A 14,859-nucleotide genomic window follows, 5' to 3' on the forward strand; every position below is an offset into this window, starting at 1 on the left:
CTTTATCTGTAGCACTGCAGAGGCCTTCAGCCAAGAATTTTTTCCATCAAGCTACTCGCAAGCATAATTGTCCATCATCTACAGCCTTTCCTAGCTGTTAGTTCTGGAACAAGTCCTTGTAGTGCCAGTGTTTGAAAATGGCACTTCTACTGAAGGTAGGAGTCCAGTTTCTTCTTGATGTTATCAAAAGAATCCACTCCCATATAGTCAGCTTGGCCTTGTTCCCACCGAGCCTTGCGTTCTTCTGAAGATATGGTTGGTAATCCTGGTGGTGGTGGTGCCGATACCGACATATGGGACACTGCCTCTGTAACCTCTGCCTAAAATAAAAGGCAGAGTAAAAAATACAGACAGATTTTGCATACTTTAAGCAAGCAACAGGCCACATAAGAGGGCAACCAAGTAGATGTTCTCATGCATAGCACCAAGCATCACCAACAAGCAGGGACTGTACAGCTTTCCTAGCAAAATAAAGCAGAGTAACAAATCATTCAAGGAAAGAGGTGGGGGAGGGAGGGTCAGGGGTTTAGTTCTTCATACCTCTCTACAAAAGCCACAAGAGAAAGCCAGAGTATAGATCAAGCCTGATAGCTGCAAACAGCTCATTAGAAAAAGTTTAAAAGAGATAGAGCACATCTCCAAAGTTCTGTAACTTCAGGCTGAGAAGGATTAAAAACTTGAGTCAGTCACTGTACTAATCTGACACTAAAGTTTGCAGACATACTACTGAATTCTGTTTAAGAACTAGAATAAGAAGCATTATTTTGGTTTTGCAAGTATCAAGATTTATTACTGCAAATCTATTTAAGTAGCCTATTCTCTAATTACTGCAGGCCTACCTAGGTAGGTTGTACCATGCAAGACTGCAAGTGTATGTATACTGCATGCTCAACTGGGGGTTCTCATGTTTGAATAGCTGCAGCACATTAAGGATGAGTTTACTGAAGTTACTACAATGTCATTTCTAGTGCATCATTCTGCACTTAATTTTAAGCATAGCAATCAACTATGCTCAAGACCACTTAATATTCTTCTAATCTGTATTATTCTTTATTCCAGAAATGAAAGAAGAAAAAAACCAAGAATCTCTGCATCTCACTAACTAATCCACACCCATGCTTTCAGTTGCACAGGAGGGGAAACAAGTGAGATCACACAAAGTCTATTCTGTTTGCATAGGTAGTTTCCACAGGAATATTAAGATACATACCAGGTTTGCACTTGTGGTATTTTCTTCATCAACTTCTTTCTGTTCTAGTAAGGGTAAAACATTAACTGTATAGGTATCCCACCACATGTTGAGGAATTCTGGGTGAACAATTTTAGGGTCATTGATATTGCCTTCTACACTTTTTGTTCTGGAGTCATACGTATAGTTCCATGGCTTTGTGCTTCCCAGAAAATGCACCACTTTAGTACTTGAACCAAATCTGTTGGAAAGAGAAAGTCAGAGCCCATAATTTGGAAGTATCTAGAAAACAAGTGCTTTGACTATCAGACAAGAAAAATTAACCTGTGTTTTTGTAAGTATCCAGAAAATAGAAACAGGAATATATTTAGGAGACTAAACACTAAAGGTAGGATTGTCAATGCCTACTGGGGCTGAAAGCATCACTACTTAAAACGCAAACAATTCTACATTACACAGGTCAGAACACAGCTTAAACCTAATGAACTATTTAAGTACTTACAGCCAACTCTTTAGATAGTGATGATCACAGCTCAGGAGACAGCAGTCTCAAGCAGCCACTGCAATCAGAACTAGTTTTAAAAGTGAAAGAAAGTCTACTGCAAAGTCAGTGATCCAGCTAGCTAAGCATTACAAGCATTATATAATCAATGTATTAGAGAAACCCTAAATCTTTCCATAGAAGGGAACACCAGAAGGGCCTTCTACAAGAAGGCTGCCTCTGCAAAATAAAGCCTTTTATAATCAAGGCATTTCAGAACTTCTGATCTCACTGCAAAGTCTTGCTAGAAAGCCAACCATTACTTATTTTAATAACAAAAAATAGGATTTAGTAAGTTTCTTGAGCTATCTTAACTTCCATTTCAAAATAGGCATCAAGCTTTGTTCCAACTGTTACCACTATGTTCTTTTTGCATTATGAATATTAATATTAATGAGAATATTAATATTAATTAATAATAATATTAATGAGATCCATCTCCTGCAGTAAAGAACTTAAAAGATACAGCATTTATTCCATTATTCTACATAGGTTGCTCTGAAAGTAATGCCTCCTATTTATTTCCATGGAAACTACATCAGCTATGAAGAACACAATAACAGTATTATCAGCTACAAAACACTTTTTCAACACTGTCACCACCACTCACTATGCATTTTCGCCAGCAATAAGAGCCTGCATGCCACGCTTGCAAAAATCTGCATGGCTGTCCAGAACTCAGCTAGTCTTTCACAAATCTGTTGCCACTGCTGAAATGCACCACCCACTGCCTCAATGTGCTGATATCCACTGTTTGGTTTCCATAAATATTCAGTGAGCATAATGGATGTCAATGGGTACCATTATTTCCCCATATGGAGCAATTCAATTCCATACCTTTGCTTCATCCGCACTTCCATATCAGACACCATTCTGTCAGACTGCCCCTCTGCTACCACATGTCACATGGCAACAAAAATCTAATGGAACACTGGTTCAGCCTCTACTGCTGCACCACCGACATCCACCTCTGGTGTCATGGGCCAAAATAAAATTGCAGGCATTACTTTCAGGGGAACCCTCATCTAATGCCAGAAATAGAGTTTACCTTGAGTCAGTTTTGGGAATTCTCTAGTAACAGCAACTGTTTGTGTCAAGTCAGGATTTCCTTTACGAAGGATAATACCAAACAGCTTTGTCTAATAACTTTTTAATTAAGCATATTCTGGTCATCTTGACTAGGATTTGGATATTTGAGTTCTTCTACATAGAGGCTGCACAGGTAAATTTCAAATACTTGAAAATATACAAAACAAAGCAATATGCATTGCTACTGTGAAATACTTGACTATTCCCAATGTTTCAAACACAGCTGATTCTGAATGAAAACCCATGCACATGTGAAACTGTCTAGAATTGCAATAATTGCAAGCAAACAACCTGCCAGGAGGAGGTCATTTCCCAAGCTCTAACCTTAAAACCCACATGTCAAGATTAAGCTTAGTAGGGCTACCTCAGTTATTAGTTGTGACACCGCTAGCTAGTTTTCTTCATCTTAGGCTGTCACTCTGAAGAAACTTGTCACTGCTTAAAATCAAGGCTACTTGAAGTTTTGTGTTACACTGTTTCTGCAAATGAAGTGTATTCTTAGTATTTCTTCCACTGAAGACATGTGCAAGAAATGACAGATGCCAGACTTCCAGGATATCCTCAGTATCTGCTTTCTAGATGCAGTACTTTCTTTGATATTTAAGCTGAACTGTTAGAAAGCTTTGCGCCTACACTTGTCAGAACAACTAATCTTTCTTTCCTCATCTCTCATAAAAGACAATGTTTTGAAGTTAGACACCATTTGTCCTAAGTTGGCAATTTCCACTGGTGAAGGGATTACCGATACCTGCTGTGAAATTTAGTCTTGCTGTACAATGCTACAAATGCTACTCTGCTATTGATATCAGTACATTTAAATTTCAGTCTATGTCAACTGATGATTACTGAGTAACTGCTGATCTAACCAAGAGCAGTTGTTCCACCTGCTAAAAACAATGTTCTACTTAAAAGGGCTGTCCTTCCAGCGTAATAGTTTCTGAAGGTCTCCTGAGTTCAGCTAGGCAACTGATTGAATCAGTTATACAGAATCTTTGTCAGGAGCACCCAGTTCAGTAAGTCCATTCTGGTGACAAGATCATTTGTAAATTTAAGGTTATGCGACTACGAAGAAAGCAGCCATGAAAAGAACACATTTTTACAATAGATGTTAGCTTATCAAATGTTACTGAACTACTTAGTCATTCTCAGGCTTGCATGTATTTCTTTAAATAAGTACTCCACTTTTAGCATGACAGTATTTCAGATGCTGTTCTGATCACAAGACATAGTTTGATCTTGAGCCAGCACAGTCCTGCTTATGCTAGCTGCTGCTTTAGACACTAATAGCTTCATGTCATTCAAAGATCAGATTGTTTTCATGCAATTGGTACTTCCCCCCTCCCCAGCATTCACAGCTCTTAATGAATATGGGTTTGGGTGTAACATTACAGCTTGCTTTTCCTGCTGTCCCCTTTCCTTCTGTCTGTTTTAGCAGTGACCTTGCCACCACCAGAGTATTTACTCGCAAGCCTAATTTACTACTGTTAAGGAAGAGTCAGCTTCTTCCTTATGCTGGAAGTATACAATAATATATTGTCTTTGTTCCCTTTTACTATTGGGGAACTCAGATCTAGAAAGAATCTTGGGTGAGAATTCTAGCTCTATGCAAGTCTTTTTTCACTATGTTTAAGTGAACGTTTGATAAGAGTATTTAACAACTGGTAGTTAATCTAAGTAATTTGAGTGATTAAGGCAAATTATCTAGACAGGAACAATATCAACAATTACATGTTGATGTTCAGCTTAAGATGACTCAAGAGCTATTGTCTTTGGCTAGAGCTCTAACAAGCAGCATCCAGTATTGGAGCTCTGATTCTCCCTTCTGCAGGTGAGCTGTTGAACATGCTTACTCTGAATCCATGTTAACGTTACACTGGGAGTCAGTGATTTAAGTTACCAGTACAGTTTACAATGCTCATCTTTCATCAAATGATGATTCATTTAATACATTAGTTTATATATGCTCTAAAAATCTTCTTAGAATTTTGAACTTACGCTTTAAATGCTGGAAGGTAAGAGTATACAGAAGTGCTGCTCAAATTATAAATAAATGGTAGATGTTTGTTCATATCTGTTGTTGCCCAGCTGCTGAAGAAGGTGTTTAATAACCCCTGGTCTGCACCTGAAAGAGAATGCATTAGTAGGCGACAAGCATTATTCAAATGCTTTAGAATCTTCTCAATCTACTCCACCAATCCTTCCTAATTAAGGAGCTGATAATGTAGTTTGTCAGGTACAGTAGGCATTTGGCAGCGAGCACTACAGTTTGTTTGTAAACAATCCTGTAAGCCTTGCAGTCTTTGAAAATTTGAAAACAATGCAAACAACGAAAAAGGTAGTGTGTGAGGTTACTTTTCTTACCTAAAAGACCATGAGTTGCTCACAAACCCTGCCATTCAGTCTTTTGCAGTGCAGCTTCAAGCAATGTAAGGCAGCAGAAAAAAGGATTTGACAACTGGGTCCTGTAGATCTTCAGGAAAGCTCTAGTTCAGATGTTCAAGTGACCACCATTAGTTTTATTATTTATGCTTACAGATACATGACCAAGGCCTTGGGGCTGGACTCAAGGTATCAGTGGCCTTTTAGACCTGCAACCTCAGGCATACCTAGCTACATTGTAATCTGGCAAGGAAAGCACATTCTGTCTCGGTGACAGCACTAATAAAACTGAAATCCATGCAATAGAAGTTCCTAGCTCTGCCATATAAAGCCACCAATTAACCCTTACGTGAGGACAGCCGTGTACATCATGACCAAAGGTACAGTGTTGGAATGGCTCACCTATCAGTTTGCAAGCAGAAGTTGTAATGAAGTCAGAGAGTTTGAAGTTGTTCGGTATGCCAGTAGTAGGGTAGTTAAAAATATAGCTCCTGCCCTAAAGTAGGTCACTTGACAAGGAGCTACTGAGAAGTAAAAACTACATATTTATTGCAGGGAATATACTTAGATTAAGTATATTCAACAATTTCAGCTATACTTTCTCTCACAAATCAAACTTGTGAGGGATTTTTCAATCTCATTTGCTGTTTTCACCTATAACTGCATTCACAAGTAGCACTGCTAAACAGCAGAAACATAGCAAAACACATAAATAAATAATAAAACATATACCATCCCTTAATCTTTTATTTTCTGAAGCACTCAGTTTCTGCTGACTCAGGAAAAGATGATTTTGTTTTGCTTTTTTTTTTTTTTTTTTTTAATTGCCTACAATTAAGTACAGGGTAGTACTAAAGTTTACATCCGCAGTGTAGTTTGAGAAAAATCTGCTTTTTGTGATTAAAATATCTATATTGATCATGCACTTAGACTTACAGGAGATACAGTGACAAACAAGTTCTAAGTGTCCTGTTACAGCAGTCAATATATGTGAAGATTGGAGAGCAAGACACTGCCTACAGACTCAGATCAGTAATTTCAAACCTTTGACTTTCCTCTCAACCCCTAAAGATGCAAAGCACTTTTGAACAAGTTCCCTATTGCAAGAAAGCAAAGTCAAAGGAACTGGAGAAGTTCCCTGGTCTTTACTCAGTTATATAACATTTAAACTTCTGATTTAGCATATGCATTCATAACACTAGGTTCTAAACCAAACTAAGTCTTGGTGGCCCTCTCAGAAGAGGTAGCTTGTGACTAAAGGGTAGCAACAGTGTATTTAACTTACTCTACCTGACTTGATCACTCAGACTTGTTCCACACACTCAGCTTTTTTTTTTTTTTCAGTTTGCATGCATTTGTGCCAAAGCAGCCACTGAAATCAAAGTTTAGCTGTCCTAGCTCAGACTTCAGCGGTAGTCTTCTACAAATCAGCCCTTAAACATAAGGTAAGAGAGTCAGGCAGTATTTATATTCTCCACATATCTACAGGTAGTTCTGCTGCATGTCTTTTTATGAAAAAACAACTGTTTCAGATCCCAGAGTGAAAAGTCAGACTATTCTGCAGTAATATCAGTTGTTAAGGTATCAATACTATCAGAACTCTTTTAAAACCAGACTTTTTCCTCCACTAGTTCCTTATTCTCTGTTTGAGTTTCACTTTTCTGGATAAAGCAGTTGTTCTCTGTAAGTAGCTGTCATTCTACTATTCTTAGACTAAAGTATTATACATAAGAGCCATCTGTCTGCTGTAGTTTATAACCACAAAATACATTAGAAGGTATTATATTTCCTAGTTCATACTCCTGCAGATAGGGTGTATAAAGCTTGATTTCAGTAACTTGTAGATTATGAAATTTGCATTCCTGTGCCCTGTTAAGGGCAATGACTTCTCAGATTTTCACTTATAAGAAGTTTCCTATAAACTTTTACTAATGTCTAAGTCAATTGAAATTTAAATACTCTTTCTCCCCAAGTTCACAAGCTCAACACATCTTACACAAGTACTAATAGTCTCCACCATCTCATTACTCAGGTAAAACCTGAATAAGTTCAACAGCCAAATAATAAATTACAATTCTAAAAGATGGCAAATGATTAACCCATTTTTCCACTAAGAGCTATAACAACTGCTGCATGTAGACAACATCAAGGATGTTACATCATTACGTGGCTCTAGCTCTGAAGTCAAAAAGAACATTGTAGAAGCAGCTGTACTCTCTTAAATGACAAGGGCCTTACACCTAGAAGATGGCAATTACTAGGAGTCGAGCACAAGGCTCAGAGAAGACAAATCTCAGATGTACCTGGAACTCTTCAGTCATCTTCCTCTTTTTTAAATGCAACAATTCAGTACCATCTTACAGCTCTTGGCACACAGAACCATAGAATGGCTTGGATTGGAAGGGACCCCAAGGATCATCAAATTCCAACCCCCCTGCCACAAAAAGAAGGGCCACCAACCTCCCGATCTAGTGCTAGACCATGCTGCCCAGGGCCCCATCCAGCCTGGTCTTGAACACCTCCAGGGACAAGACCTGGAGCACCCACAGCCTCTCTGGGCAGCCTGATCCAGCACCTTATCACTCTCTATGAAGAACTTCCCCTTGACATCCAATCTAAAACTTCCCTCATTGAGCTTAAAACCATTCCCCCTCGTCCTTGCACTATCTACTCAAGTAAAAGGTTTATTCCCCACATTCAGAAGACCAATTTACTTCCAATGTGTGAAAGCACTCCTAGAGCTATCAATTACTGCCTTGTTAGTCATGAGGCACAGACAGATCCCTTTGTTACAGCACTAATTTTCACTAGGTTATTCACACTAAGCATCCAGCTGAGACCTATGCTCTCTAGGAGACTGCACATAGGAACCCATGAGTTAACAAATAATTCTGTGAAGTAGGAGTGACATCTAGAATTTTTATCCCTTACAAGTACAATTTAACAGTCTTATTATACAGTTTTCTGCAGCACTTTTTGTAAAACTTTATTTCATGCCATAGTAGATAGATAATTAAATTTAGCAACTGAGACAAGTCTGGTTTTTTAGAAGCCTTTAACTACAACAGACTTCAAGGAATATGTGCATTTACTGCAATGGTTATAGATTGCCAAGACTAACAGGACATCAGAAGTTGGATTTTCAAGCTTAAATTTGGTACAGTGACTAATCGTTAGTGACCTACATCTATAATGGACAGCAGCTGATGCTACGCACACCATACTGGGGAAAAATCTGGTCACCATCCTATAAAGATAAGAAGCTATCACATGCATACCAAGAGACTCTCACACCTTCAAGTATGTTAAGATTCTCTGAAGCTATACTCAGGTTGTTCAGTACTACATTTTTTCATCAATTTCAGTTCGCACAGCCTTGAGCACCAGAGACCTCAGAAGAGCTGAATTTAAAGTATAGTACTGCTGTTCAATTTGTTCATGCATTTACAGTACTGCTACATGTCAAAGCTTAGTGTTCTGTGATTCTGCATTGCTAATGCTTATAGAAGCTACTCTCCTTTGTCATTCCAGGAAATCTGAAGAAAGTAGTTCTATTATATATTGGAATATTCATCCTTTACTATGATAATGCGATTTTGTGCAATTACATTGGAGTTCAGAATTCCATCATACACAACCCCTATGAAACATATCTAGTTCCTGTGCCATCCCAACCACCATTACTATTTTGGTCTAACTTATATTGGAATACAAATTAATACATACCATCAAAGCTGCCTTTCTCTGTGGCAAACTGTAACAGCTGATTGTATGTTTCAATGGAAGGTCGGTAAACAAAAACTCCAGAATTAAAACAATCAGGCCAGCCTGGATCTGGTGCTGCAGACAACTCTTCTCTCTCAAAAAGCTCATCGATATTTGACAAAACCTAGTTGCAGGGGGGGCAAAAAATTGCTTTCTGGTTTCTAGGGTAGGAACTGGGGGTATCTTTTTTAATGGATTTTTGACATCCATCTTAAGACATGAAAGAAAATTCTCATATTGATGCTTGTCTTATGGAAGATGATACTTTATGGAGATAGTGCCCACAGACTACATGTTAAAGGGAGTCATTTAGGAATAAGTGTATGTACATTTTTTAGATAGCTAGTCTAAACAGCAAAAATAGCTCCATTATCCCTCCTTCCCCTCAAAAGGAATAAAACATCACCAAAAAAAGTAATAATCCAACCAACCAACAACCCTCATATCATGTCTCCTGGTATCTCTTTGTGACACGGCCACTTACCATTGTGTCTGCATCCATGAAAACACATTTTGAAAACTGTGTCAGTTCCCAGCAGTGAAGCTTAGTTAATGTGATACCCAGCTCAGGTCTTCTCAGTAATGCTAAATGTGCTGAGTCCCCGCTATCCAGGATGTCTACCAAAATGACTTCATCAAATACTTTCTGTAGTATGTTCCTGTGGAGAGATAAGTTGCCAAGATTTATGTGGTTCCAGTATTAGACTACTTAACAGATTCCATGAACAGAAGTAAAGCAACAGGGAACCTGTCAGTATTTCTTAAGCCATCAGAAAATTGACTACACATGTGGGAATCCATAACCTTGCATGTCAGTCTCAAGGTTTCTATTTGTAACAAAGAACTAGCTGAACTCTAATCAGTTGAAAAGGAAGTTATGCAATAACACCATTCTGAATATGTGACCACTAGAGCCATGTGATTAGACCCACTTGGAAAAATGTCTTTATCCAAAAAGCTTTAAGAGCTCACTTAATTGTGGCTCTGCGTACAGTAGCATTTTTGCCTAGTATCATGTTTGCCTTGAGGTTGATTCTTAAGTTTTCAGGAAGCATATGATTTCTTTCCCCAGGACAGATAGCCAAGCTTTGCTTTGCCATCACTGCTTAATTCAATAGAAGTTTACACAGCTTAAAAATTTGAAGCATCTGTAAAGCAATTACCTATTCTATATAGCATCTGGAACGCTACACAATTATGAGTACAATCTGAGACACAGAGCTTGTAAATGAGTTTTAGAACTCTGCTTTGCAAGATGTCTTTACATTGACAGTTTAGTATAGACAGCTACAACTGAATTTAAGGTGCAAGTTGTAGATAGAGAGTATGAAACTCAAGCTCCACTTACATAACCAGAAAGACAGGTATCGGTTGCTAAAGGTGTTATAATATAAGTCACAGTACTGTGTTGCACTAATACAGTATGCACACCTGTGCAATTCATTGTGAAGCCTTGAAATCACTTAAGTTAGAACAGATATACCCCTGTTTTTATAATGACAAGGCTATTCAGCTGTCACAGAACTCTCCAGAGATTCACTCCATTTATTACTGAGCTATTATTCTCTTTATCAGTGGTCCTTTCAGAAGTTCCTCATGTAGGAAACACTGATCGTACAGCAAGTTACCGCTCATGCAACCTGCCATCCCAGCCCTTACACATGGAAAAAGTATTATATCAGTTCCATGCTGAGACTAGTTTCTAGTGAGCTTGTAAAAAGTAGCTGTCTTAATTTATCTTACCATGGTTAGACTCAAATGCCTCTTGTTTTGCTGATTTATCACACTTGATGCTACTCTTGTTCTACTCATTCTCTCATGATAGAATTTCATCTGAAGCATCTGCTAGATTTCAAGAATGTTGCAATGGCACAATCTAGAATGCTTCTGTGAGATAAGTAGATACTAATTCCCCACTACCACACACATGTGTATACTGCTACTGAAGGCCTGGGCAACGCTGTGTTGTCAGACAATCCTAAGGACTACAAAAGAGCAAAGATCCAGTTAGAATATTAAGTCAAATTATAGTGCTCTAACTATTGAGTATTTTTTAACCTATCATACAAGAAAAGTCACAAAACTTTCTGAATCCCTCACAGAATTCCAGATACTTTAGACTAATTCTCCTAAGCTTAGTTAAATTTTCAGAGTTTTGGAAAGTTACTATCAAGAAATCTAACTTTCTTCAACCTTCATATCAGCAGAAGCTGTGGCAGTTTGACATATTTAAACAACCTTACCTCATTGGATCAGAAACCTGAGGAGTTATGAGTGCAGTCAGCTTCCTCGTTGTTCCAGACTGTTGCAAGGATGAACCAAGTACAAGTGCTCCTTTCACATAGGAATCATTTGTGGCTAGAGTCACAAAAGACTGGTCTAGAAGAAATTAACTCGGTCAAAGTTGCACAATCCACTACTTCATTCTGAGTTAAATACACTAGAAATCTAGTATTGTTAGATAGCCATGTTGAAAGATCTTTAAGACACCCCCTTTAAACCTACCCATAAGGTAAAATGAAGAACGTTACTATTGCATAGCTATACTTGCTATTAGTAACTTGACACTTGCAAAAATAGAGTAAAAAAATTAAAGACTACTGCAAGGTAAAGCCAGTTCTAGTTTTCCTACAGGTTAAGTATGACATCCCAACATTAGAGAGGATCTAAAAGGTCTGGAGAGATTTATTTAGCTAATTACATGCTGTTTTTAAGCTAAACAGTATTGGAGTCAGTACGCTTGCATTTTTTTCTAAAGTTACTAACAGTACAGCTTCATAAAGCTACACTGGGTTCAGCTCTGAACCTGAAGGTAGTTAGATTTTTTTTTTTTCATTTTCAAATGAAAGTAAACTTTGATTTAGATCATGGACAGTTTTATTGAAGATGAGTTGTTCAGCAAGAAATGGTTGCAGCTGTTTAACAAGAAAGCAAGATTTAAATGGGAAGCATCTAGTAATATGCTTAGCAATCATTTTTGCTCACAAGAGAAGTAGAGCTAGATTGTTACTATCAAGTATATAATCTGTTACTTCAACAGTATTTTAAAAATATGCATCACCTTGTTGTATGTTCACTGAGGCCATATAATGCAAATTTTTGCCAAGATAGGACTGACACAGTCCAACGCGACTTCTAAACCCATTCAGTTCACCACCAGCTGTTATTACATGGTAGCCCTTTACAAGCTACAACTCTTTATGAAGAAGCATACTTTTCTCCCAAAAAATCATTTCTGACATTACAAGCAAAATATTTTCTTGCAAAGAATTTCAAAAACTGGTTTTGACATGAAAAGTTCATTTGGAAAATAACTCCTCTTTACAAAGGTTGATTAGATGAAGACGGAGAGCGAAAGCTCTAGGCACCCTGTAGCCTAAAATCAAGCATAGTACTAAGACTTAAACACTGACTGCTCTGTTTTCAGAAAGATTGCTTTTAGGGACAAGTGCTCACATCATGAGATAAGTCACGTTTTCACTAGTATCTTTTTAAATTACTGCCATCTGAATTGCTGGCAACAAACTCACATGATAATTGCCTATAAGCACAGCAAACTTGGTTTACAAACTCTAGAGGGTTTTGTTGCTGGCATGTACTTCTCTTAGCAGCACAACCAACCAGTCCCAAGAAACAGATTATGGCAGTCAATTAGAAAATTCAAGAAAGCTTCTAAAAATACCGGAAATCAATACTCTTTTTTCCATTTCACTTAATCTGTAGTAGTTCATATAATTCAGCAAATCCAAAGAACAATCTGCAGCCTCTTGAGAGCTTTGAAGCTTTACAAACAGCAAGTGTGTAAAATCTTAACTGGTATAAACACTCTTCTAACAGGGATCCATGTTTATTACTGAATTTGCACACTGCTTCCCAGCTACTCAATAAATATCCATTTGCCACTATATACTGATAGAGAACTCACTACAAGTCCAGCACAGCCAAAGTATAATTATATGCCAGCAACATTTAGCTGAATTATTTCCCCCTTCCAGCAGAGTAAGACATTCTTGCTACTGACAAACTAGACTTTTTGTTTAACTTTTAGCTTTCATAAACCTAAAAAAAATATATCTACTGGTTAGGCAGCTTGCATGACACACACAAAGGTTTTAGTGAAAAAAAAAAAAATCAATTTAACAGAGAAGTAAGAGTTAGAAATTCCCCATTATATCTCAACTGCAGGAGGATGAACTACAACTGCCTGACAGAAGAATATTCACAACTTTTAGAGCACCGAAAATCAGTGAAAATATACTATATTTAAGACTTTGAAAACTATTTCATACCTTCTCTGAAGTACATTGATAGTACAAGTATGTTCATGCATTACACACAAAACCACAGGCAATCATCTAGGCAAGACCAGTTAGTGTTTAAAATGAAAGTTAAATCTGCAAGAGATTAGCCCACTTATCCTAACACAAAAGTTTCTCGTGTGTATAGGTTACGCTCTCACTGGAGTCATCATTATCCCTAAAATATAGTTAGTTCTTAGCATAGCTGCAACACAACGTGAGTTACATGCATGCCTTCCTAATTATGTAGTTACAACAGCGCCCAGGAACAAGCTTCTACAAAAGTCTTGGCACTGCTCCCCTCCCCACACATGTAAGAGAGCACTCTGGAAGCCCAAGCTACGATCAGCCTTCATGGGACAGCACGCAGCAGCGGACTGCTGTCTACCCCACATGTTCTATACCTGACTTGCGAGCTTTTAACTTGTTTTGGATACGAACTCCGACACACCCAGCGTTCTCACCGCTGTTTGCCTGTTCTCCCCCTCTGTTATAACCTCTCGGTCCTGAGTGCAAGATTCTCAAAGGCAAGAGCATCTGAACGAGATGCGCACGGGGAAGTGAGGAGCAATGCCCTACAGCCTTCCCGATATGAGAGAGGAATCGGCAGTGCTGGCAGCTCCACCAGAAGAGTCAGAGAAATCTGACAGAAAGCAAGGCCGGCACACTCGCAGCGCAGCCGGCACGCTCGGAAGTTACGCACTGCCTGCCGCGTTTCAGGAACGGGGCTGCGCGTTCTCCGCAAGCTGCCGCACTCCGGCCGGGAGCTCCCCACGCCCCCTCGCTTCTCAGACCGCATCCCTCCAGCCAGCAGCGAGGCCTCGGAGCCGAGAGGGCGGCGCGGAGCGGGGCAGCGGCAGAAGCGTCCTCCCGGCCCGTAAGATCCCCGTCCCCACTCCTCGGGCAGCCCCAGACCGCACCGGCTGCAGCATCAGCTCGCGGCGCCTCTGCATCCTAGCGCGGATCAGGCCGAGGTCAGCAGCCCACAGCTGGCAGGGTCGGCCACCTAAAAATAGGAACCGGCGCGGCCCGCCCCAACCCCGCGACGCGGCCGGGACGCGGCTGAGGAGCGCGCCGACCCCACAGCCCCGGCCCGCGCCGCCCCCAGCCCTCATGGGTCGCAGCGCGACTATTGCGCGCTCGCGGGAGGTGTGGCCGCACTCACTGACCTGCCATAGTACCGGCTCCACAAAGCAGCTCAAACAAACGCAACAAACCCACTCCGCGACCTACCCTGCGGCCACCCCTAATATAGGGGCGGGGCCGCGCGCGAGACGTCTGCGGCCGGTGGGCGGAGCCCCAGGCGTCTCCAGTGTTGCGGGGGGGGGGGGGGGGTTGTCCGCCATGACCGGCTGCGGCGGCGGCACGTCGCTCGTGCTCTGGTTTCGGCACGCACGTGCGGGGTCGGCGGTGACCGCCTTCAGGATGGCGTGCGGAGCGATCCTCGTGCCTTCTCTTGGTGTTCTGTTGGCCGAGCTGTCCTTGAAAGCACTCCGCTGTGCGGACGGAGGTGACACCAAAGGCTTGGGCGGCGCTGCAGGCTGCCTGAACGTTACTGATGCTGTTGACAGCTCTCCCTCCCCCAGGGCAGTGTGTGT

At 40.2% G+C, this 14,859-nt stretch overlaps 1 protein-coding gene across 2 annotated transcripts; it reads right to left on the reverse strand.

Moving 5' to 3' along the window:
• Positions 1–6: 6 nt before the first annotated feature.
• On the reverse strand, positions 7–14,527 carry GYG1 (glycogenin 1). 2 transcript variants are annotated; one of them, XM_042893611.1, is made up of 7 exons: positions 14,431–14,527; positions 11,207–11,342; positions 9,448–9,622; positions 8,925–9,087; positions 4,815–4,941; positions 1,211–1,430; positions 7–320 (listed from the first exon to the last, which is right to left on the reverse strand). In XM_042893611.1, the coding sequence occupies exons 1-7, from the start codon at positions 14,435–14,437 to the stop codon at positions 147–149; spliced, it is 1,002 nt and encodes a 333-aa protein (XP_042749545.1). In that variant the 5' UTR covers positions 14,438–14,527; the 3' UTR covers positions 7–146. The 2 variants fall into 2 exon arrangements, with proteins under 2 accessions (XP_042749545.1, XP_042749546.1); XM_042893612.1 differs by having other exon boundaries at positions 11,207–11,337; positions 14,431–14,521.
• Positions 14,528–14,859: the final 332 nt, after the last annotated feature.

The sequence above is a fragment of the Lagopus leucura genome, unplaced genomic scaffold (genome assembly GCF_019238085.1).
Source record: "Lagopus leucura isolate 7727_CA_CO unplaced genomic scaffold, USGS_WTPT01 34874-0_obj-0_obj, whole genome shotgun sequence".
NCBI classification, from domain to species: Eukaryota; Metazoa; Chordata; class Aves; order Galliformes; family Phasianidae; genus Lagopus; species Lagopus leucura.